The 27,004-nt window shown below is 47.0% G+C and overlaps 1 protein-coding gene across 3 annotated transcripts in view; it reads right to left on the reverse strand.

Moving 5' to 3' along the window:
* The window catches only part of MOK (MOK protein kinase), an 830,279-nt gene that overhangs the window by 170,210 nt on the left and 633,065 nt on the right, over positions 1–27,004 (reverse strand). Inside the window, exon 11 of one of the 3 annotated variants that reach the window (XM_078660202.1) lies at positions 10,159–10,365. In XM_078660202.1, coding sequence (XP_078516328.1) covers positions 10,159–10,365 — 207 coding nt within the window. Of the gene's footprint in view, positions 1–10,158; positions 10,372–27,004 lie in introns of those variants that run through there. The other 2 variants (XM_078660201.1, XM_078660205.1) reach the window with 2 other exon arrangements.

The following is a 27,004-nucleotide window of genomic DNA, read 5'->3' on the forward strand; positions in this document are numbered from 1 at the left end:
AGCATTCCATCCATCATTTGTTTGCTGTAACACTTTTCGCCCTAAGTGGGAAGGGTATGCCCAGACGTGCGTGCCTTGCTCACTGTGCCACTGGATTCAAGCTAGCCTGGCTGAAGAAGGGTGACATACCTTGAAACCGGTCCCAGGATGCTTGTTTCCGGTCCAGGGAGGACTTGGCCTGGCAGTTCGATCTGGACTGTTCCCATGAGGCACAGGTTCAAGACTGATTTGCATATGGCTGGGTCCAAACTGGGGTGGCAAAGTGGGCAAAAGAACGATGGGTTGAAGGGGGGTGGGGGGTGCACATGGGGGTGCCTATGGTACCCCCTGCCTTTGTGTGCACGAAGCGGCGGGCCCGCGCGGTGCCTGCCGCTTTGTGCATGCAAATGCACTGCTTTAATTTTTTACATTGCGGAGGGTGCTGCTTCAAGCAGCACCCGCCGCAATGTAATTAATACAGGATGTGACCGCCAGGGTGGCGGTCACATCCTAATTCCCATGGAGGGACCGCCGCTGCCCATGCGGACGGTCCCTCTTACTCAGGGGTGGCGGACGGACGCAAGTCCGTCCGCCATCATAATAGGGCCCTTAGTCTCCTATATCCCAGGCAGCCCCTCTCCTTCGTTGAAAGCTCAGTGAGCCCTTCCAGAACCCTCTCATCTAATTCTATCTCCGATTCTTACCCAAACAGTGCCCTGGACCTACCCCGCTCTCCTCAGGTGGGGGTGGGGGGCGCTGCTCTGCTTTCTTGCTGTGCTTCCTGGGTGCAAGCTCTTTCTCTCTCCCTCCTTAGTTCGCGCCTTTCTTCCACCTCCTGTTTATGTTGAATCCTTTGCACCGAAGCTATTTGCTGTTCTTTTTGGTCAGGTTTGCCCTCAAACGCGCTCTCTGTTTTTTCCCCAGCTACTTGAGCATGTCCTGTAGCTCTACTCTCGTCATCGGATCCTAGGGGACTGGGGCCCCCTTCCTCCCTCCTGCTAGCTGAAAGCTACACATCTTACTGTCACTCGTGTGTGTTTACCTAAGTTAGTGACAGTGCGTATTCTTCATGCCGTTTGAGTTCTAGGCGCTGGGCGCAATGGGCACAACTGATACGATGGATGTGATAGACAGGGGGGTTGAACTTCTGAGAGCCTCTGTGACTGCCTGGGCCTGATGGCCTGTTGGTCTCTCATGTCTGGGTCTAACTGCTCGTTGTTCGGTGGGAGGCCCACCAACTTGTTTGTCTGGTGGACTGGAGAATCCTAAATTGGTTAGAGCGGGCAAATTCATCAAAAGCGAAGTTATTTCGTTCTTGTATATGGATGTATCATTGTTCACTTTTATATCTACTTTCTCAATATTAACAGACATTTTAAAATATATCCAGAAATCAATTGTAGAGGGTGCAGAAGCTGGATAGAAGTATTATCACTAAGCTGCTTCTTTCAAGAAGAAAAAACTTTCAGAAAATCGAATACTCCAAGACAGATTTTTTCGTATGCGACACAATCTATCAATTTGTCACACAAAGCATTAAAGGTATTAGATGGAGAATGAAACATGGGTCACACAAAATGTTAACACAACAAAGTCAAAAAACTAATTGTACCCCATGGGAGCCACTAAACATATTCATCTATACTTATATACAACATATAAAATACTATACAGAAGAAGGTAATAGAAAACATTTCTCAGATAAAAGAAATGAAAATTAATCATTATACTTACATTCTACTTAGAGCCAACTACTATCAATTGTGATGAGACTGCATTTATTTCGAATCACTTCATTAGTGTTGACGATACCTTATAATACAGAGGTCTGATGGTGAAATGCTTTATCGAAGGAATTAGCAATACTCTTGAACACATTTTGATTTGTTGAAAGAACTGATTACACCACATGATCAGACACTGCTATCAAGTTAACTGGTTGAATACACTAAAAGCATTTTTCCTCATACATCTGGCGTTTGAAATATTTTTTCCGAGCCTTCATATGGCCTTTGCAGATCAGGATGTCTGACTCAAGATGGCCACCACAAAGTCTCAATACCAATTCATACGTCCTCACAGCTGACACCTCTTTCTTCCTCCCTCTCTTTTTGACATCACTTGTATTGGCTCCCTCTAAAGTAGCTCATCACTTTAGTAGTTTTCCAGTCAAAAGCAGAGACTGCTTCCTTCTTTTCCTTCTCTCCGATCTCTCCCCACTGGGAGTTATTTTTTAACAAATAGGCTTTCATTTTACTTTTTTGGGGTGCCGCTCGTAGCCGTCTTTGAAGTGCTGAGATCCCTCCTGTTCCTCTAACCACCTGGCACTGGGGTCTTTTGGAGTGACTTTGCTGACCGTGCCGTTTGACACAATTTCGCCGAACTGGGCTGAAAGGAGAACAACAGCGTGAGGCAGTGGGACTGCGAGGACCAGAAGGCAGTGCGCGTCATTGGACGCAGCTGTTCCTCTACCCGCCACCACCGCCCCGCAGTATATTGCGGCTCGCGGCCCCCGCTCCGCGGGCGCCGCTCGTAGCCGTCTTTGAAGTGCTGAGATCCCTCCTGTTCCTCTAACCACCTGGCACAGGGGTCTTTTGGAGTGACTTTGCTGACCGAGCCGTTTGACACAATTTCTCCGAACTGGGCTGAAAGGAGAACAACAGCGTGAGGCAGCGGGACTGCGAGGACCAGAAGGCAGTGCGCGTCATTGGACGCAGCTGGTCCTCTTCCCGCTAACCACCTTTCTCTATTTAGCCACGCCCTCTCGCGGGATGCGCGCGGGCGGCGCCGGGCGAAGCCAGGGCCAAGGGTGAGCCCGTCTACGCCCGTCCAAGCCCGGTCAAGGCAGGGCTGGGCCACCCCCTTTTGGTTTTAACATCCGGGACTGAAGGGTAGTAATAGGTCTCGTATTCATTTCTATTTTGTTGGAAATGGACTACGGTGTTCGTGGGTGAATGTGCCATACCAGTGATATTCTATGCCCCATTCCTGACTCTACAATATTGGCACTTTTTGACTATCGCTTAGACAATGTCTACTAAACCCGGTAAGGGAAAGAAAACTCAGGTGGGGGAAGCGTTAGAGGGACATTGGAAGCTTTTTTAACTAAGGCTGTCTCGAGCATGAAATTTCAGTCGCCAAGAGCCGTTTATCGTTAGAGTTTCAACTAAACAAGCGTTCATCTTTGGGTTCAATAATACTGATAACCTCCCCCTCTAAACAAACCAAACAAAGTACACAGTGTACTGAGAATACTCCGACTACAGATATGAGTATCCCATTATTATTTCAGGACAACTCACAATCTCCATCACAAGAGCCAAGTAGGAGAGAGTACCGTGACACTGTTACTTTGGATCCCTCCTTGGACTTTTCCTTGGAGGAGCCCTCATTGTTACAGCTCCCAAACCCCACCCCAGTGAACAAAAAGAGCAAAGCCCCACAAAAATTACTAGGGCAAGGAGCATCATTGAATAGGAAGAGAGGGGGGAATTCCCATCGGGGTAGGCGAACTAAAAAACCTAGAACCTGCAAACGTCCCCCTACCGATCAAGCTTCGCCAGGAAATCAGAAAAATCTGGCCCCAATTGACTCAAACTTTCAGGGAACAAAGAATCTGCCCAACTCCAAAACCATCGAACTCGCCCCTAAGCAATGCACAGTGGAGATCATAGAACATCTAGTTAGATCTTTACTTCTTCCATTACTCGAGAGGGTAAAAATGATGGGAGACCAACTGAATACCTTAGAGGAAGCAACCATATTAAATACTAAACTTTTAAAGGAACTAGCAGTCCATAAATCTAATCATACGTGCGGAGGGCAGAAGCCCAATAGCAATCCCATCATAGGGGATACCTTATCATGTTCCAAAAAGCCTAGTAAGATGCCTGAGAAAGATGTAATTAAAATAGATAAGGGGTAGAGGATCACCCAGCCACACTCCCAAACCACAACCACTTATTAATGATGTAACCTCCGACAAAACTCACCGACTAGATAAGGCTATAAAAAGAATAGGCTGTCACATAGACTTGCCTCCAGAGGTGGCCCCATATGTCATAGTGCTTACGGGGGTCCCAGAGCTTACAGAAGGGAAGAAGGAAGGCTACTTAGAATTAAAGAACAAAGTAGTCCACTGGCTCAGAAACAATAGGCCTCTCCCCCCCAATATTGATGGCGAAATAGCGCTCGTGAGAAGATTAGCCTGGGTGGGACAGAGACCCAAAGACATTAATGGGGACGTAATTATCATCAATTTTAGAGATCGGAGGGTGGTAACTCATATTGCTGATTGGTATCTGGAGCGCGGAGGTAGTGGTATATCGTCTCGAGTTCTGAGCTACTTTTATCCTCAGTCTTTGATGACTCCTTATGGCCCCGTGTTTCTTCTACTAAATATAAATATCCTGCCCACGCTCCTTATCAGATGAACATAAACCAACAGAGATCTACTTATCCTGTATTCAGGCACGTAGAAAGGCCCATTAACTATCGGTGTGACAGTATACAACAATTTCCCTACACCCCTCACTGGAAAATTTCTTTGGCCAACCGTTATAATGTTCTTTCAGGGTTGGATGATCTAGATTGACATCTGAATACTATTCCGGCGGAGTATCCATTAAAATCTGTTACTCCGCCGCCCATAGTGTCCACAGTGTCAAATCAGCAAACGAGGAATGTAACGCTGAAGTTGAGAGGGGTGTAGAAGTATATAAACGATACTATCGGGAGGAAGGCAGTAGCAGTTAGATATCAACAGAAAGTGACTTCAGCTGTTGATATGCTCATGGTTCCACAACTTCAATTAGAACCCCAGGCCCAAAAGGCCTCTTTTTCACCTAAGGGAGACAGAGAAAGCCTTACTCGAGAGAACATACGCCGTAAGCATATGGATTCCACTCACAGCCTTCTCTCGTGGAACGTCGCTGGTTTGGCAAGTAAAGTGTCCCAGCAACCCTGGTTAGACGTTGTCTCTGAACATAGTATAATTTGCTTACAGGAAACCTGGTCCATAGAGGAACTACATATAAGCGGGTTCCAAACTTTTCATACCCCAGCAGTGGCAAGCATACAGGGACGAAACAGAGGGGGTTTGTGCACATATCTCTCCACAACAGGGGACATAAAAGTTTTAAAGTTTCTGACCACCGATTTCTATCAGATCCTGTTGATTAATTGGGGCCATTTAAACAACAAGATTATAGTACATTTTTACAATAAAGTCCCACCCTATATGATAGAGACCATAATTAACAAGCTCTCGTATAGCCTAACTACTCTAAAGGATCAGGCGCTAGGAGAAAAGGTTATGATCTGGGTGGGGGACTTCAACTGCACTATCTGCCCTCACTGCTCCACGGGCATTTGCGGCCTAACCGAACATAGGGAAGATAGTCCCACTCACTTCACCCACACGAAACTTGGTAGCACTTTTAACAATATCCTCTTTTACTTTAATTTGTCCTTTGTAAATGAGCTATGTAGTCCGAGTATCCTGTTCCAGCCAACTTTTAACGGGAGGGGGAGCAATTCCACAATTGACTTCACATTAATATCCACAGCCGACGCTGGGTTAATATCAACTTGGGAAACGGGTCAGGTCTCTTTTAGTGACCACTACCCTTTATCCTTTACACTAAAAATCAAAGGGCACAGAAGAAACGTAGCGGAAAACTTACTTTATACACCAAAGATTAAATTGGCATCTAAAAATGGCTATACAATTAAATGGGACAAGGTGGAGCCACTAGGTTTTCTGAGAAAGCTTCTCTCGATGTCCTTTGAAGATATGTCCACTTGCCTGGCACAAGATGAGGACCCAGAAAAAGTTATGGCCTCCTTTTCAAAAATACAAGCTACCGCAAAAACCTTATTGACCAGAGAACACCGGGCCGAGTCTAATAAAGCTCACAGGTGGTTTGATCACAAGTGCACTAAAGCATTAACAGCCCTTAAAAAGATTCTCCAGGCAATACCAAGAAACCCTGAGCTTATTCGGCAAGCCAGAAAGACGTATACAAAGAAGATTAAGACCAGAAAAGCTATACTGAAGAGAGAAGCCTGGGAGGCCTTACAAGAGGCATCACATAGTAGAGATAACACGGCCTTTTGGAAGGTGGTAAATACTCCCTACTTACAAAGTCAAGAGGCCGATTTTATAGATATAGCGATAACCGGGGACACCTGGGTGACTCATTTTAAACATCTTTATGATAGAGCAACTCCTGGCCACATCGTGAATGCCCCCAGCGATAGGACGGCTAGTCTTAATGACTGTAATCAACTCAGGCCATTTCCACTTGACATAATTTTCAGCTAACAGGAGGTGACCAAAGCTATAAAAGATAGTCCATCGGGCAAGGCACCGGGCCCGGACGGTGTCCCGATCGATGTTTATAAGGCCGAGTTAGACCTCTGGGCCCCCATGATTACGAACATCTTAAACAAAGCCAACCAACATGGTTTTATATCCTCCTGGCCTGATGCCATAGTTGTCCCCATCTTTAAAAAGGGGGACAGGGATGACCCCACCTGCTACCGGCCAATTTCACTTTTAGACGCATTGAGGAAGGTGGCAGGCCGGATCATACTAAACGGGATTCAAACTTGGGGGGAGGAAAACCAAATCATTTCAAACCTACAGTATGGCTTTAGACCAGGCAAAGGGACCGTGGAACAGTGTTTAAACTTGGCACTCCTTATTTCTAAATATACTCAGGCAAAGAGCGGAAAACTTTTTATTACTTTTATCGATTTAAGTTCTGCTTTCGATTGCGTAGATCATGTTTTACTTTGGGAAATTCTTAGCGATATGGGCATTGATAGTCAAATTCTGGCCTTTATTAAAGAACTTTACAGGGGTGCAGGAGCAAGGGTGAGATATGGCCGCATGGGGGAGTGTTCAGATAAATTCCCTATACTGAGGCGGGTCAGACAGGGGTGCATTTTGGCACCCTTATTATTCACCCTATATATCAATTCCATTGGACAATACCGTAGGGGCGCACAGCATGATTACCCTACCATTAGTGGGTCCCCAGTACCAATACTACTATACGCTGATGACGCGGCTTTAATGTCGCGGACTAGACTAGGATTACAGAGGACCGTGGATAAATTTATCACCTTCATGAGGGACAGAGGCCTAGGAGTTAACAAATCAAAAACCTATACAATGTCCTGTGGGAAAGGGACAAAGAGGGGGCCCTGTCCAATTTTTCTCGATGGAAAGAGAATTGAAACCACGGATAGGTTCTTTTACTTAGGCGTAAACTTCGATAGGAGGGGAAGCTGGCAAGCAGCAGTCGCTGCTAGACAATTAGCTTTTACACGCTCCATTGGAGCATTGAGTAATTTTGCGGCCAAATTAGGGGGGAAACCAGCCAAAGAATTAATACACATATATAAAGCTAAATGCGCTTCAACAGCTACATATGGCGCCGGTCTGTGGGGGACGGAAAATGCTCCGACGATTCAACACTGCGAAAATCAGTTTATTTGTCATCTGCTGGGTGTTTCCAAATCTACTTCCACGTGCATGTTACACATAGAAGCTGGTCTTCCATACATCTCAGATTTCATAAGGATTTCCCCCATACTTCTCTGGCACAAGGTCTGGGTCACATGTGAGACCTCAGTAAATAGAGATTTAATTAATGACTGTCTTTCCCTTGATGGAGTAGCCAACATCAAATGGCTATCCTACGTAAGAAATATGCTTAATAAGATAGGACACCCGGAATTCTTTGCCAGACCAATTAGTATGGAGGTGGTATCGAGAGGCTCGCTGAAAAATATGGCTCTTGACCACTTAGCGAGTACTAGGTGGCGTTTTGAAAAAGGGAAAAAAACCATCCTGAGATATCCTCTGTGTCAAGCCCTTACGCTCGTATGCTGTTGACTCGCTTTACGCTTGGCACCTTTTTTCGTTTGATAACCTTCCCCTTTTGTAACAATTGGTCTATGGACAATCTCATATGCCCCTGTGACGACACCTCTCATGAATTGAACACCCATTGTGTTCTGTTTTGTAAGTTTTATCAGCTACCTCGAAAGGCTTTTTTGCTACCGGTCCTCAGGGCCTGGGGGATTCGAACTTGTACATTAGCCTTCGTTAAGCTGCAACAGTTAGAAGAAGATTACGTCATTCATGCAGTATCTAGCTTTTTGAAACTTGTGATTAAATTTCGGAACACAATGTGATGTTTTAGTAATATAATATGTCTTAATCGTTTACATGTGTTTAAGCAATTTGCAGGCGATATGGGCCTTCCCTAAACCCATATGAACTTACATTTTTAACTGTGACACTGTGATTTTAAGGATCTTTGAACACGTTTTTATTGATTGTGTACATTGTAATATGTGTTTTAAACTATGCGCTTTTATGATTTTGATTCCTGAAATCGAATAAAGCTCGTTTTGAATTTGAATTTGACATCCCTTGTATTGCCTCCCTCTACAGCAGCTCATCACTTTAGTAGTTTTCCAGTCAAAAGCAGAGACTGCTTCCTTCTTTTCCTTCTCTCCGATCTCTCCCCACTGGGAGTTATTTTTTAACAAATAGGCTTTAATTTTACTTTTTTGTACACATACAGTTTTTTTATGCCCAAGCAATATAGGGTGAGTTTTAAAGGACGGTGAGTATGCAGATATCTTGTACAAAGGTATAATCCCTTTCTACATGGTATCTGCAAACCTACAGTCCTTTGCAAAACTACATTATTGATATTAAAGAAAATGGCCCTGCACTGTACATGCAAACCAAGCAAAACCACCCATCTGTTGACAGTGGCGTCATTTGGCAAAATCTGCCATTAATGTGCTATTGCTTGGAAGCAACATTTAGAAATGCTATTGATGACACTTTTTCTACTACTGTCAAATCTTAAGCTTTTTTAACAGACTGGGAATTGTACGAATCTCCCAAGGATTTTGTGGATCCTCAATTGAACCTGATTAACAAATGTCAGTGCAAATTACATTGTACTAAGTGAAAAGCACTATGCTTTACAATGAAACAAGACACATATTGAAAAAAAACCATGGTGGTTTAGTAAAGGGTTAAATCATTACAGAAGGCAACATAGGTCAGGGTCAGACAATTAGCAATTTTAAATCAAGAGATAGCAGGTAGCTCAGAATAAAGTGCAAATAAAAAATAACAGAACAAAATATAGTTCAGTGAAAAAGAAAATAAGTCAGAGGTCAGAACGTCACCTCCTAAAGATCAGGGGAGAATGAGCCAAACACCCTCACGAAAGGGCTACTTTTATAATGCAAAATCAAATTTGAATTATACATTCAATACATTTGTATATAAGCACCCCACTGTTTGGACCAATCGGGTTAAAGGAAGAATGAAACAGTTACTGAAATTACATTTTTCAGGCATATCCCACAGATTCGCATAGTGCAGTTCCCATCCCTAGTTCCCTTAAAAAAAACATCAATAGTTAGTACAAATGCTGTTACATAATATACAAGGTCATGTTCTCAGGAGAAATCACTGTGGTGTCAATAGGTGATGCCTTCGGATCATTCCCTCTTAATAAAACTGTGTGCTACAAAACTCTTATGAAAAGAAACTTGAGCTTGCATCTGGGAAAGTGATTGTACATCCCAAAGCAGTGTTTACAAAGTAGTTTGTATAATAATAGTCTATGCACATGGTGAGGCTGGGACAAAAGAATTGCATGTTGAAAAGATGGGATACAGACAGCACCAACCATTTTGAAATCCAGTTCCTACAGTAGCTAATTTTAGCATAAACTCAACTTCCGTCAACATAATGTCTTTATTTCAATTACATGCTAATTTTCTTTTATCGTGTTAATCCTATTGTGCACATAATTATAAAACTATCCACTACTATCTGTGCATAAACACCTTAAAGCCAGACCTATTGGTCGTGCCCATGATTGTTTTCATTTCTGGTGACTTCTCCACACTTGGAAGCATCCAGGTGGCCTATGTAATAACATGATAGGGCAATTAATCAACTAAATTAACGGTTTTTTTTCTCATGTTATGAAACCGTTTTATTTTGTCACAGAGGCTCTGGCAGAGACAGAGCTTATTTGGCACACACTGGACTACACTGAAGACAATTTTTTGTTCAGTTTCTAGAAATCATTAAAGCAGTTATTATCGGAGGTTCAGAGGCCATATTACCTGCTCGTCATGCTGCAGCTTTTGAGTGTATCTTCGTTTGGGCGAGGGCAGGAGTGGTCCGGCATAATCAGATGACTCGTAGCTTGGTCGCACTGATATGGGTCTGTCTTGCTTCTCAGAACCGGCTGTATCGTTCCGCGGGGGTGTGAAACAGCGTTCACCTGGCCTAGAAATAAGTGGGAATCGTGTGGCCTGCTTTCGGTACCCCTGTCTCTTAGAAAAAAAATATTTTTTATCAGTAGATGACGAGCATGTTGGGAGCAACAAATACTTCTTTCAAAAATCAACATGATCAAGTATAATTTAGACATTTATTTATTATGCAGTTTTTATATAGCTCGAACTTGACCGGAAGGCATTGGAGCCATTCATGTTTTTTAGGCATGAAGATATTTACGGGCATATTTACAAGCCCCTATCGTCACCACAGCGTCACTTTTTCTGACGTTGTGGAGGCGATAGGGGCTGTGCCTTATTTACAAGGCAATGTTAAGCCACTTATCTTTAACATTGCCTTGTAAATAAGACACCCTTTCACGCTAGACTTAGTGTGAAAGGGGCGGGCAATCGGTGTTGCGGTGGGCGTTCCACCACAACACCCGTTGATTTTGACGCTGCCCCATATTCACAAGGGTGGCATAAATATGGGGCAGCGCCAATATTAAGCCAGGGTAAACCTGGTCTTACCCTGGAGCAACGAGGCACACTTGCACTATGGTGCAAGTGTGTCTGCGTTAGTGCTAGGCGGCTAAATTAGTGCTAGAGCAGGGCGAAACGCAGGGCTGCAGCGTTTCCTTGTAAATACGGTGCAGTCGTGCGTTTCAGAAGTGGCAGAGTGTGGCGTTAAGCAAAAGAGGCTAATGCCGCACTCCGTTACTTCCTTGTAAATATGCCCCTAAAGTGACTCGCCCGAAAGGATGTTGTGCTGAAGCAAAGACTCGAACCTGGTTCCCCAATTCCACTCAGCTGTCACATAAACACTTCAAAGCGGATCTAAAAATGTGCGATCTAAAATTACGAACTGTACATTGACCTTTTTTGTCAAACTATTAAACAGAGAAAACCAAAGCACCAGGGGACCATAGACGCCTACCCGGACTCATCCAAGACCTGCAAATGTAGTAAGAAACACACACTTTGATGTGATTCAAATTGTTCTCTATTTGAATCACTCGAATGCTTGTGTCATCCTGCACCGAGTTGCTTATATATGAAAATCAACTTTTTTTGTCACCATTTTTTATACATATGCAATTTCATGAAATTTGACAAAGACTCTTGGGGTTGCTAAAGGGATATCACGCACCCTTTGTCCACTAGTCCACTAACTCCCCAGACCCATCTCGGTCAAGTCTCACAGCCACTGACGAACCAGATGACGATCCACCGTCTGTTTGTTTTAAGCAAATTGCTCCTGAAAATGCAATGCTCAAGCATTTTTATCAGCTAGTGGTTGCAAGCAGGCGCAAAAACAACTATCAACATTTGAAAATGCTAGCGGGATTCTTGTACATATAAGATCAGTACTCAAGATTAAATAATGGGGGTTTCAAGAAGCCTTATAGGTCAAGCAATTGCTAACACCAGTCAACAATACATCCCATCAATGTTTAGGGTATACATCCTTATGGGATCGCTCTTCTTTATAGTACAAATCAGAATAGTTGTAAGCAAGTTTTTTTTTTTTTTAAGTTTCAAAAACCTTTATTTAGTAAAAGGTACGGTACATCAGTGCAATAAGTACGTCCAATACAATGTTAAGTAATCATGCAGGCGAAAAGGCACCTTCCCGTACGCGCTGATGTACATTTGCAAAATAGAAACCAAGATTAGAACAACTTCCCCCCCCCCCCCTCTCATTACATAACAGATGCGTGCATTGTACCAAGGTGTTCTATGACGTCAAACATTAGTTCAGGTAATGACGCTTTGACAGGCATTTCAATATGCAAGACATGTGTAACACGGTGTGTACCAGAACACAACAGCTTTCGATAAATCTTTATCCCCTCCCTGCAGGATCACAACTCTCCATCTAGTCCCATCCATTGGCACATCGGGTGCATCTAGTGCATTCGAGCCATTCTCGATCTGTGACAAGTTGCGTGGAGGCATAGCATTGCGGAATCAATGAGCAGCATGGGAGTCCCCGGCTGTAGTATCCCACTCCTCCCCCGACCGCCCCGTCTCGTCTGCTTGTTGTCTGAGAAGATAGGACGTGAATGGGCCCCAGACGTCTATCGGGCGCGACTTAAGTGGCAGTAATTCCGCATATGTATGCAGCTGGTCCTGTCACGTAGTCATAGTCAATATCCAGGATTTAAATTTGGGGGCACGTCCCCTCCCCCACCTACACGCCACCTGACGTTTGGCCAAAAGTAGGCTCAGTGCCAAAAACTTTGTATGTGCTGTTGCAGTGTTGTGCATGAGACCTAGCAGCGCTACTAGTGGGCATGGTGTTATCTCAGACCCCAACATGTCCGACAAACCTGCAAAGACCACCGCCCAGTACTCGGCACCTGTGGGGCAGGTCCATGCCAGATGCAGAAAATCCGCTCCTTCCCTCCCACGGCGATTACAACAATCAGTATCGCTGAGGCGGAATCTATACAGTTTAGCGGGAGTATAGTACAAATGGTGCAAGAATTTAAAATGCACCAGGCGCAATCTAGCATTGCCCGTGATTGCATTAGTTTGTGTGCAGCTGATCTCCCACTGCTCATCCGTCAGCGGCGTGTCAAGATCTTTATCCCAGCCCTGCCGTGCACGCAATGGGGTACTCAGCAGCACGTTCTGCACATGTTTGTAGAGTAGCGATGCAACATGTTGCGGGGCATCCTTTTGCAGTATAGCATGTAAGGGTGCAAAGGTGTCAGGTTCATCTGGTAATTTGGGGGTGACAGCCCAGACACTTTGTCGGAGCCGGGTGTACAGGAAGTTGTCCTTTATTGTAGGTGAGTGTTCCCCAAAGAATTGGTTTAGTGTGCGAAACTGACCTTGGATATACAGGTCTCCCCAAGTACGGTATTCAAGTCTTGTCAACATCTTGCGGCAGATCTCCTTGCAGGTGACCTGCAGTCGAGGGTCATTCAGCAGGGTCATCCGTGGTGAGTACATGAATGGGCTCCCCATGGCGTGGGCAAGATGCCTCCATGCCGCTGCCATGCAGTCGACCGTGGAGGGGTCCCGCTCCCTTTCCCCTACGCACATAAATATATATCCTGATGCGCACACGGGGCCATATATCCATCTTCCACCGCCAGGTGTGCCATATAAGGTGGTGGGTGGAACCAGTAAGCAGCAAAGTGGGCTTGTGCACAGTCATAATAATGCTCAAAGTTGGGGACCTCAAAACCACCTTGGTGGTATGGTAGCATTAGCGTACTTAGACTAAGTCTTGCCTGCTTTCCGCCCCATATAAGCCGTGTCAATTGGGTTCTGAGAGCACGGAAGGAAAACTGCCCCGGGTTGTATGGAATGTTAGTGAATAAATATAAAAGTTTTGGCAGCAGCACCATCTTAATAAGGGAGATACGACCCGCCAATGAGAGCGGGAGGCGTATCCATTTGGTGATACTATCAGTGATTTTGTCCAGGGCCGTCCCGTAGTTGGCTCTGATCAGGGTATCTCTCTGCCTAGTAATTCGAATGCCTAAGTGTTTCAGTTCCTCAGTTTCCCAGACAAGAGGGTAGTCCAGTTGGTGTGGTTGCGTTTTATCCGTTAAAGGGAACACCGCGGGTTTGCTCCAATTAATTTGTACTCCAGCAATGCGACCAAACTTAGTGATTTCGCGCAATACTGGATTGAGATTTTCTTGAGGTTTCTTGACATATAGCGTCATGTCATCCGCGTAGAGGGAGATGAGTAATTGTTGGGCTGGGTAAATGAGCGCTCTGTGATTATGATGCTGTCTGAGCTTTGCTGCTAATGGCTCAATAGCCAGTGCGAAAAGGATGGGGGACAGCGGGCATCCCTGGCGGGTGCCCCTGTGAATGCTAAAGGGGGGAGATCTGGACCCATTCAGCAGCACCACCGCCGTCGGCTGGCAATACAACAGCTGCACCCAGTTCAGAAAACTGAAGGGCATTCCCATGCGCTCCAGCATGCCCAGTAAATAGTCCCATTCCAGCGAGTCGAACGCCTTTGTGGCGTCAAGAAATATAGCGACTGCCTCACAGTTAGGGTCTATGTCTTGCATTACCGCATGAAGGGTGCGTAAATTATGTGACGTTGCACGATTTGGGACAAACCCTGCCTGATCTGGCAGGACCAGACGTTCTTTCAAAAGGTTTAGGCGTGTAGCTAGGACTTTTGCTCATATTTTAGTATCGCAGTTCAGCAAAGACAAAGGGCGATATGAATCATATTACGCAGGGGGTTTGCCAGGTTTGAGTAGGGAGGTTATCAGAGCCTCACGCATAGTGCGAGGTTGTGGAATTTTAGTTCGTGTACTAAACATTATCTACGCCATCTTGCAGACTCACGTATGAGTATACACGACAGCCATTTTAGGTACCATGGTCTCCCTGTTCACGATCGCCCGTCAGCACACTTCCCTGAACCTTGCAAGTCTTCCCCGCGCACCCTGGCTGCCCCCGCACTCACATGCACAAGTCATGAACCCTCCCCTCCCATGACTCTGTCTCAAGGAATCACACCCCGCGCCTGGCCAACACCTCCTTTCCGTCCATGAATACCCCTCCTTTGATGACCCCTTCCTCTGAACCCGACTGCCTGCACGAACCGCTGGTCATCCCTTAGCCCGAGGATACAGTTTATTGCCCATTACTGTATTCACTCGCCTTTCCTGAAAGGAGCCACTATTGATCATGACCTCCCCATCCCCTGAGATTCGATCAGGCGCACACATTCCAAAGGAATCGGCAGAACACTCAGCTGCGTGATAGCCCCTCCCAATCATATGAGGGGAAAGGGCCTCTACTGTTGTCATGTGTTGGAATGGGCCGGAACTGGGGGGGTGCCAGGGATGTCGTTCTCATACTTCACAACGCCCTTGTTGTAATAAAGAACGTTCACATGTCTTAAACCAGTGTATAAAAGACCAGGTCTCAGAGAGGTTGAGAGAGCACCTCGAGACGATACCTTGTTGTCTGATCTGATGTGTTCTACTCCGACGGAATAAAACTTGTTTCCTGTCTTCCTGTCTCCAGCGCCTGCCTCTTTATTGAATAACTTCGTATGGTATTAGAGGCGTTTTACGCCGGGCAAATTTAACTTAGGAAACATCTACTGAAAGCGCCTGACCATTTTGAATTGATCTTTATCAATTGGCGTCCCAAACGCGGGGCCCATCAGCGACACGTGGATCCAGTGGGAGAGGTCCCGACGACAGAGTGAACAACTGCAACGATCGGGAGAGCTCCTGTCCGATAGACCCTCGTCTGACAGACGATCATCTGAACTTCACTGATTCCGAGCTGACCTCTCCCGAGTGATCTACGGTCCTGACTGGGAACCACCAGGAGTGCCGCGATAGCAACAGAGAGTAGAGGACGATCGGGCGCTGGAAGCGGAAGACGAGAAACTGTCCATGCGGTCCGGGTAAGGTCGTGACATACGACAAATTGCGAAATTGATTGATTGATTGTTTGAAAATACTAGTATTACTTATTGACTGTTTCTGAGAAATTCTCTATTTGCAAACAAGCACAGAATCGCCATACTCTGTTTAGTCTTTGCAGATAGTGAAGGGTAGGCAGCGCAAGCCTTTAACACGTCGTGCCTACTTTTCTCCTCATTGATTGATTGATTGAATCGAGCATTCAATTGTTCGAAGTTGGTTCTCTTAAGGATCTTCTCTGCCTGCAAACGGGGAAGAATAGGAATATTCTCTCTCCCTTTGCAGATAGTGAAGGGTAGGCAACGCAAGCCTTTAACACGTCGTGCCTATTTCATTCCTCATTGATTGATTGTTTGTCCAAACATTGACTGTTTGGAATTGGTTCTTTCTGGAGGTATTCTCTGTTTGCAAATAGCGTAGAATAGAATATTCTGTCCAGTCTTTGCAAATAGTGAAAAGATAGGTAGTGCAGGCTTTTGCCCCCCCATTGTAATCCGTCATGCCTATCTTCTCCCCATTGGTTAATAGTTGGGTCAACCCGGACCGCTTATTAGAGATGAACCATCCAGCTCCACTGGAAGGCACCCCTAATAAGGACATGTTTACTAAGCAAGGACTAGTCGCTATAGCTTATAGTAAGTTATGGCATAAATATACAAAAAAGGATCCTGAAAGTCAGTGGCCACTGATAGGTTCTTTTGATGAAAATAAAATAAAAACACTAGAAGCAGCTGTAAAAATAAACAAGGCAACGCCCACAATGCTTGATAGTATTGGCATGTGGCGCAAAGAAGCAGAACATCGAAGGAAAAGAGAAGAAGCAAAAATAGTGAAGGAGTTACGAAAAGCAGCCCATCTGGCCGCAAAAGAACTAGATGAAGAAATAAGAAGAAGAGAGGAAGTCAAACAAACGCAAGAATCAGGACTGGCAGGCCAATGCCCTGTCAGGACCACCTCTGCGCTCTACCCGGAGATGCCCTCCAAACAGCGGGCAAATGACGAGTTACTGCTCGGTCCTCCAATTATCTACATGCCTCCTCCTTATGCTCCCAGCCAGACTCTAGCACAACACTCACCAGTTCAAAGTGCAGGTGTGGGTGACCCTAGCGCTAGTGCCCCGGCTCTTACGGCCTTCGCACCAGCCGCATTGGTAACAACAGCAGATGAACATGAGACTAGCAGGCACCTAGCAGCCAGACCAAATAGGTTGAGCAAAGATGAGCGGGATGGAATCGACAAGATAGCAAAAACATTGGTAGAACGGAAGGAGAGCGAAGAATATACGATGAATATGCACAATTCACATGCCGGTAGTCACAGACGGCATTTCATTTTACGGTTCAGCTACCACACCCTGAACGCATATGAGGATAGGTACCAGAATAAGGGTCCTGCAAAACTGACGACTCTATATAGAAGGGTCGATGTTGGAGATGGGGCTGAGAACGATGTGACGGACCTCTTCATGCAAACGCTTGAGGTCTTCCGCCACCTCGCGGAACAGAAACCAGAGGTCAAGATCATAGTCCCTGAGACGATTGAGCCCTCATTAGAAGCAGCCAACACTATGATGCCTATCAGAGAAGCCGCCCCCTATTGGGTTTCCCCAAGAGGTCAGGGAACAAACGATGATATCAACCACGCAGATGCAAAAGGGAGGGTTGTGTACAACTGGGTTTACCAACCATGGGATCGGCAAGATATTTTAACTTTTAGACAAACCCTGCCCGATTTACGAAAGAACCCTACAGCATTTTATACAGAACTAGGCACAGCCTTGGGCTCAACCATAATGACTCTATCGGACATTGATTTGTTTTTCGGGTTGTGTCTGCCGGCTGATGTGTGGAAGCAAATCCGGAAAGCCGACCACACGGACCTGTTCGGACACACCTGGAAACAACTCGATGACCTAGATAGGCAGCGAGAGCCCGGAAAGAAACCTGTAAAAGACATACTGGAACTCCCCGACAAAATAGTACAGAAGCTAAAGACGTTGATCCCAGAAAAGAAGGTAGACTGGTCGGTAGTCACGGCTTGTCGTCAGAAACCTCAGGAAGATGTATCAGAATATTTCTCCCGATTTGAAACAGTGTTCTCCGACTACAGTGGCCAAGACATGACCACCGCAACCGGACAACACCTATTCGTGCAAAACTACGTAAAAGGGCTATCGCAAGAGGTCTCCCAAAAGTTACAGACGAGTGAGAGTAGTTGGGGAGCCTCCAAACCTGCAGCTATCCTTCAGATGGCCCAGTATTATGAACACCAAAAGAATGAGAACGAGAGGGCGAATGAGAAAAAGAAAAAGGACTTAAAGGAACGAGTGATGATTGCCCAATTGCATGAAGTGACTACAGGAAGGGAACGATATAGGGGAAACTACCAGTCGAATGCCCCTAGGAATTCGGCCCCTAGAGACCGCAACTCCACACCTGGCGCTCCACGAACTGACCTCGATGAGAACCAGTGTGCATTTTGCAAAGAATTTGGGCATTGGAAGTCTCAATGCCTGGCCCTTCGGGAAATGATTAAAAATAAAGAGACAAGGGACATGACAAATGGCTCCAAAACTGGAGGGCAGGGACGAGGGCAGACCCGCGACACCACCAATGACCGATCTGGCAGACCAAACACATTTGACCGCCCCCGACAGAATCAGTGCCAACAGTCCGACTGCAACAATGCTCACAACTCTGCATAGGACTGCCAGGGGCAAGGGAGGGATCCAGTCGAGCTCTGTGTTGACCAGCAAGGTCCTTATGTCACTGCTAAGGTCCTGGGTACAAAGTCTCCATTTTTGGTAGACACTGGAGCGACACGTAGTGTATTATCAAAACGACTGATTCCAAGGGCACCCTTGTCTGGCTCACACATCACCTCGATAGGTTTCGATGGAACGCCCTCCACTAATCCCCTGTCTGTACCTATCTCCTTTGACCTAGGAAACAATCCCACTGACACAACATTTCTGCTCTCCTCCAACTCCCCATACGCCATTATGGGTATTGATTTACTGAAACATTTCCGAGCTACTATTAGGTGTTCCCCGGATGGAGTCCGAGTCATCCTGTACGACAACCCGAGCATGTCCAGACCCTACCCCGCACGACATATGTACGCCATAACAGATGTTGACCTATCCTTGCTCGATACCCTACCCCTGTACCTATGGGCCAGAAACGACTCGGATGTAGGACGAATGATGATCGATCCTGTACACATAACTGTTCGACCAGATGCAATACTCCCGAAACTCCCACAGTACCGGATATCGCCCGAAGGCGAGAAGGCATTGGTAGCGATTATTCAGTCCTTGGTGGATGCGGGAGTGGTAGAGGAAGTGGTTAGTAATGTCTGCAATAGCCCTATCCTACCCATTGTTAAGAAGCAAGGTGAGGGAGATGAGAAAGCGTACCGCTTCATCATCGACCTGCGAGAAGTCAACAAAGTGGTGGTGCCACAGTACCCCGTAGTCTCAGACATCGCCACCATCCTGACTCTCATCCCGTCCACTGCCACCACCTTCACCGTTATTGATCTTAAAAATGCATTTTTCTCTATCCCCATCCATCCAGACAGCCGTTATCTCTTCGGCTTCACTTTAAAAAACCGTTCATACCGATTTTGTAGAGCTCCCCAGGGCTACACTGAAAGTCCCAGCATTTACAGCCAGGCCCTCAAAAGACAGCTGGACGCCGTCCAGCTACCAGATGGAGTGGTGTTGATCCAGTATGTTGACGATATCCTTTTGGCGGCCGACACCACTCCACTTGCAATCACAGCCACTATCCAACTCTTGCACTTTCTTGCGGAGAATGGCCACAAAGTCTCCAAAAAGAAACTGCAGTTCTGTCAGCCCCAAGTAACATACCTAGGCCACCTCCTGTCCAAAGAAGGGAGGAAACTTACGCCCGACCGAATCCAAACCATCCTAGACACCCCCATTCCAAAAACGCAGAAGCAAGTCCGTTCATTAGTGGGCCTTACTTCTTTCTGCCGACAATGGTTACCAAATTTCAGTCTCATTATAAAACCCCTACTTTCCCTGTTGGCCAAAGATGTTCCGTTCCCACTCCCGTGGACTCCCGAATGCCAAGCATCCTTTAAGGAGTTGCGGGATGCCCTTTGCTCGGCACCCGTTCTAGGAACACCAGATTACTCCAAGCCCTTCTCCCTCTTCACTCACGAAAGGGAGGGATGCGCATTGTCTGTTTAACTCAGCCCATCGGCGCCAAACAACGCCTTGTGCCTACTTCTCTGCCACCCTTGATCCAGTCGCCAGAGCTCTACCTGCCTGCCTTCGAGCAGTAGCCGCTGCTGCTGTCTCTATCCGCCAGAGTGAGGGAATTGTGCTTTCAAACTCCCTCACGGTATTAGTGCCCCATGCAGTTGACACCCTTTTGAACCAGACTAAGACTCAACACCTGACTAGCGCACGACTAACAGGGTACGAATTGACTCTACTTGCACCCCACATCACCCTGAAGAGATGCACGACATTGAACCCTGCTACACTGTTACCCTTGCCCGAAAATGACCCCGATGTGCCCCCTATACACGACTGTGTGACCCTCACGGACGAACAGACCAGGAGTAGAGTTGACCTCCGAGACATTGCTTTTACAGATCCTGATGGAGAACTATGGGTAGATGGCTCTTGTATTAAACTCCCAGACGGCACCACTTCTGCTGCCTATGCGGTGACGACAGCTCGAACAGTAGTTGAAACAGCTCGCATCACACAACGATCCGCACAGGCAGCAGAACTAATTGCCCTCACACGAGCATGTATCATAGCAGCAGGAACCACGGCAAACATTTACACGGACAGCCAGTACGCCTTCGGGGTGGTTCATCATTTTGGGCTCCTGTGGAGGGAAAGGGGATTCCTGACGTCCCACGGTACGCCCATCCTTCACGGAGATTTAGTCTCCGCCCTGATTGAAGCAGTTCTTCTCCCCAAACGATTAGCAGTGATCAAATGCCAGGCACACAAGAAGGTGACAGATTTAGTTGGACAGGGAAACGCACTAGCCGACATCACTGCCCGAACCTCCGCTGAGAATAGGGCAACGACACGCATGTATGTGACCAGGTCACAAGCAGAAAAATGGACCGACGCTAGGGAAACGATCAAGGACATCCAATCGGCCAGCACACCACACGAATTAACTGAGTGGGCGCGGGTGGGTCTAAGGGACGATGAAGGCTGCTGGCGGACAAAAGACACGAACAAATGGTTGCTACCTGATGCATACTTGATCCCCATACTGACAATGGCACACTCCCCTGCACACATAGGCTCTGCCCCCATGATTGAACTCATTTCCAAAGTCTGGCACAACAACAAGATCCCCGACTCGGCTAAACGCCTAGTCCAGCAGTGCCTTATCTGCTTACAACACAACCCCGGGAAAGGAACTGTGGTACCCCGGGGAGGGTTTGGGATCCCCGACCACCCCTTTGAGGTCCTCCAGATGGATTACATCCAATTAGAGAGGTGCCAAGGCTTGAAGTACGTATTAGTCATTGTATGTGCCTTCAGCAAATGGGTGGAAGCCTATCCGACCCGAGATAACACTGCCATGACTACTGCCAAAGTACTACTGAAAGAGTTTTTCCCTCGCTACGGCCTTGGTCGAATTTTATGGAGCGACAATGGCCCCCACTTCATAGCTGAAGTTATCCAACTAATCCTGAAGGGGTTGGGGGTAAAACAAAGATTCCATGCAGTCTTCCACCCCCAATCTGCTGGCCTGGTCGAACGACACAACGCTACACTGAAACTGAAACTGTCAAAAATAGTGGCCACCACAGGACTTAAGTGGCCAGATGCCCTTCCACTGGCATTACTATCGATGCGCTCCACTCCCACTAAGCACCACTTGACCCCCTACGAAGTTGTGTTTGGCCGGCCTATGAACCTCTGGACTGCCCCCAAACCGACCTCCATTCACGACGTCCCCGACGTCCTGCTGTCAGGTTATTTATGCAAATTAACTAAAACGTTGTCTGTCATTCATCAACAGGTGCAGCAGGCCATCCCCGATGCTTCCAGGGGTCCCGGTCACGATATCCAACCGGGGGACTACATCCTAATCCGGAACTTTCAACGAGCGAAGAGTCTGGAACCCCGGTGGACGGGCCCCTGGCAAGTACTGATCACCACTCGGACGGCTCTTCGAGTGGAGGGGAAGAAGAACTGGCTGCATGCACACCACTGCAAGAAGGTTTCCTCGACCCTGGCCACGACAGACAACGTCAGCACCCAAGAAGAGCTCCTGAACAAAGACCGACCATCACTGAACTGCTATCCTGATACCGAGGCACTTGAACTTGCAAAACACTCTGATCCCACTGTGCCATCTCGAGAAGGGTATTTCCTGCGTCGAAAGGAGGGAGCTTCGGCTAAGTAGGCCACTGACTAAGTTAAAAATCTCAGAGCGGTGACCCAAAGCAACCAAAGGTTACCCGGAGAGAAGCTAAACAAAGTCTGTGGTTCTGCCCACTACCGAGCACCTTGAAGATGAAGATGATGAAAGCGCCAGATAAGAACATGATGGAAGCGCCAGATAAGAAGACGCCGGAAGCAACAGGAAATACCCACTACAGGAATCCAAAGACTGACAATTTGCACAAATCAAAGACAATCGCTTTCTTCATTGTCTTCCTCTTTTGCCTCCTCCTCATGACTTCCTTCTGGATCTTGGAGGAAAGCACACCCGCTCACCAGATGTTGCCAACCACTGTCCAGCCAACCACCATGAAAGAGCACCACCTGATCACCCTTTCGCCTCAGCTCCGAGAAAGGCGTAGGGAGTTCTGGAACAATTCCTTCGTACAACTGTTGCACCAGCACAACCTTGCTGCAAATGCCACGAACTGCTGGATCTGTGGGTTGCTCCCACATGCTACCGGACACTCCATCCCCTTCATCCCTTCTCCTTTCTCAGTTCACGGCTCCTGCCTCGCCTGGTTGATCCTCATGCAGGAAAGCCACAAGGACAACGCCGCTTCTGGTCAGACAGTGTCACACTTCTACTATGGGTTCTGGCTGAACAAAACAGGAAAGCCCTTTTGTCCGGCAATTTCAGGTTCAACCTTCCTTACGAACATCCCTGCCAAAGAAAGGGTCGAAATGCAAGTGCTCCACAATCCAGCCAGACCCACCTTCTCCCACCTGCGGAAACAAACGGCTGCCACCCTGACCGTGGCCCTGTCTGTCATCAATGTCACAGGACTCGTATGCCTCGAAGGACAAGGAACGCAGCTTGTGGGTCACAGTTCTTGTCGCATCACCAAAACATTGGTCTCAGCTGACCCCCCCTCCTTTGTTGCTTCCCCGAATATGTACTTTGTTTGTGGCACCAAAGCTTACACTTGGCTCCCGAGAGGCTGGAGGGGTACGTGCTACATCGCCTTCATTCTTCCTCCCACGTATGTGGCTCCAGCCAACCACCACCGGCAAAAGCGCGCCGGAGATGTTGAACAAGCCGACTCCACACAGTTCCTGGATGCAGCAAAGGGACTTGTTCCTCTGTGGGGACCAATGGCAAATAGCCGCGCTATCCGACACCTGACTCAGGCATTAGAAACAACCATTAACATCACCGCTGGCATCCTCGCCAACAACACGGCTGAGCTTCAGGCCGTCCGCCTGGTGGCACTTCAAAACCGTCTTGTTCTAGATGTGGTTCTGGCCGACCGCGGAGGAGCATGCCGCATCATCGGCTCCAGCTGTTGCACCTACGTGCCAGATAACTCACCTTCAGTCTACAAAGCAATCGAACACCTCCACAGACTGTCCTCAGAGGTTCACCAGGAGCAGGAAGGATGGTCGCTTGGAGGCTGGTTCTGGGACACTTTGAAGAACTGGGGATGGAGATTGTTCACGTTTTTATTGATACCAATCATGATACTGTGTGGGTGTTGCTTAGGTATTCAATGTTTACCATCTTTATGTGCACTCATTTCCAACTGTATGTGCCCAAAGACTCTGAACTTTAAAACTGAGCACATGAGTCCCCTATACGAGATAGAGGTGCGTGGTCTCATGGGGATCGATCCGAACTGACAAGCTGGCGAGACATGTTAAAGGGAGGACTGTGGAATTTTAGTGCGTGTACTAAACATTATCTACGCCATCTTGCAGACTCACGTATGAGTATACACGACAGCCATTTTAGGTACCATGGTCTCCCTGTTCACGATCGCCCGTCAGCACACTTCCCTGAACCTTGCAAGTCTTCCCCGCGCACCCTGGCTGCCCCCGCACTCACATGCACAAGTCATGAACCCTCCCCTCCCATGACTCTGTCTCAAGGAATCACACCCCGCGCCTGACCAACACCTCCTTTCCGTCCATGAATACCCCTCCTTTGATGACCCCTTCCTCTGAACCCGACTGCCTGCACGAACCGCTGGTCATCCCTTAGCCCGAGGATACAGTTTATTGCCCATTACTGTATTCACTCGCCTTTCCTGAAAGGAGCCACTATTGATCACGACCTCCCCATCCCCTGAGATTCGATCAGGCGCACACATTCCAAAGGAATCGGCAGAACACTCAGCTGCGTGATAGCCCCTCCCAATCATATGAGGGGAAAGGGCCTCTACTGTTGTCATGTGTTGGAATGGGCCGGGACTGGGGGGGTGCCAGGGATGTCGTTCTCATACTTCACAACGCCCTTGTTGTAATAAAGAACGTTCACATGTCTTAAACCAGTGTATAAAAGACCAGGTCTCAGAGAGGTTGAGAGAGCACCTCGAGACGATACCTTGTTGTCTGATCTGATGTGTTCTACTCCGACGGAATAAAACTTGTTTCCTGTCTTCCTGTCTCCAGCGCCTGCCTCTTTATTGAATAACTTCGTATGGTATTAGAGGCGTTTTACGCCGGGCAAATTTAACTTAGGAAACATCTACTGAAAGCGCCTGACCATTTTGAATTGATCTTTATCAAGGTAGGCACCCCTCTTCCAGCGCTGCATAGTAAACTTCTTTCAGGATGGGAGCGAGCAAGGGGGCATAGGTTTTTATAAAACTCTATCGGAAGACCGTCCGAGCCAGGAGCACGACCGGACTTCGTCTTCATGATGGCCTCTGTAATCTCGTCGAGTTCCAGCTCTAAGTTAAATAACTTTTGTTGGGTGTCCCCCAGCCAGGCTATTGCAGTGTCCTCCAAGTAAGCAGCTAAGTCAATCGGCATGCCCTTGTGCGTGGAGTAGAGTGTGCTGTAATAATCTCTAAAGACACAGAGTTGGTCCAGGAGATTTCTGTATGTATTTCGCTGAGCGTCTTGTATGTCGGTGACGTAGTTAGCAAACTTAGGGGGTCTAATTGCATTCGCCAGTGCCATCCCTGGACGATCTCCTTCCCCATAGATGCGTGCCGTGTGTGGTTTCCCGCGAAACTTACATTCTCTGTCAGCAATCGTCTCGTATTCAGTTAATTTGTCCCTCATTTGGACTTTAACCGCATTGTCGCGCGGACTCTGTCCAAGCGCTCGTTCTAGCTCATGCAGTTCAGACTCCAGCTTCTGGAGGTCGCCACGCAAAGATTTGAGGATCCCTCCTCCCTTGGCTAAGCACCATCCTCGCACAGTGACCTTAAAGGCCTCCCACACTGTCGTGACACTAAATACGGACGTCAAGTTACGTTCGAAAAAATCTCGAATGTCTTGTTCCAGTTCTGCCTGGAAAACAGTATCACAAAGGTGAGAGGGATTAAGACGCCAGCTCAAATATGGGGAACAATCTAAGGGGACCTGAAGTTCCACAAGGACTGGGGAGTGGTCCGAGAACGTACGGGCCAAGTGAGTCGCTTGTGTCAGCCAATGTGTCATTCCCGCCGACAGGAATACATAATCAAGTCGCGTCCAGGTAGAGTGAACCGCCGAATAATGAGTACCCTCCTTGAGTGTGGGGTGTTTGTATCTCCAGGCATCTATCAGGTAGTTACTGTCCACTATGTCGCTTAGTGTTCTCTGCCTGGCTGTGTGGTGTGCCGGGAGAGGTTGTGATCTGTCTATCTGAGGTTGTAAAGCCGTATTGAAGTCTCCCCCCAGGATGACATATGTGATGCCTAGCGCATGAATCTTGCCCCATAACAAGAGTAGAGCATTGGGGTTATCGATGTTAAGGCCATAGTAACTAGCGAAGAGTACATCGTGGGAATGAAGTCACCCCCTGTCAGACTTGAATGCTATTTAGCTGAATAAGCTTACCGATACTCCCACGGGAACAGAGATGCTGGATCCCTAATCCACTTCAGCAATGCCTGCAGGTCTTTAACAGAACCTCCAAAACATAACCTTAGGGGACGGGGGAATTGGATAAAACAATAAACAGAGAAGAGACTGGTCCTGAGTTGGTTCCTTCAGTCGATTAACTTGCTGGCATCGTCTGTCTTCTTGGAATCTAGGAAATGATATACAATTACCAACCTATCTTACTCTAACTCTGAATTTAGTTTACTCTTGTTTTCACTTAGATTACCTACCCTTACTCTTCAGGACTCTAGCTTCTCTCCTGTACCTTATCTGTGTGCATTCTTTTAAATAACTCGCTCAAATAGTTGTAACTATTGGAAAAGAAAAGAACATTTTTATTTCTCCCTTTCTGTCTGCCTAGACTTGTCTCTATATTATGTATCTCTTTTTAGTACTTACTTCACTAATCAGTCGAGTTCTTATTAATTGTCTTTCTGTCTGTCTTCTTCTAGTTATAACTCTGCTACTCTGCCGAGTCTTTAACTTCTTTAACCACTGTGCTTTTTCTCTTAGCGTTCTTGAAGTTGCAGCAATGTTTAGCAGTTTCTCAGGTAAGTATTTACATATATTTACATTGTCCTTTCTTTTTCTTTTCAATTTTCGTTTCTTAGCTATTAACTCTGTACTTTCTCTCTCTCTTTTTCAGGTTTACTGCAGTTTACTGAATTCTGTGTGCCCTGGTAAGTATAGGTTAACAGTTCATGGCATTTGCAATTTTAACTTTCACTTAGCTGCCTTATGAAGCATCTTCAACTCTGCTCGATAGTCACACTGCTCTGCTGGAGACTGTGGCTCTGTACTGCGCCACACACGAAGTATTTGAACTCGCGCTTGACTCTTAACGCCGAGTTGCTCTGTCTCTGGTAACCTTGGACTTCTTTCCACAAGACTCACGGAGGAGGCAGACAACTCGCGCCGACGTAATTCACACAACTTCCTTCACCTGGATACTGCCGCTTGCCTCTGTAATGCTACGGGGGTCGGAACTAAA

The sequence above is a fragment of the Lissotriton helveticus genome, chromosome 9, assembly GCF_964261635.1.
Source record: "Lissotriton helveticus chromosome 9, aLisHel1.1, whole genome shotgun sequence".
In the NCBI taxonomy this organism is placed as follows: domain Eukaryota; kingdom Metazoa; phylum Chordata; class Amphibia; order Caudata; family Salamandridae; genus Lissotriton; species Lissotriton helveticus.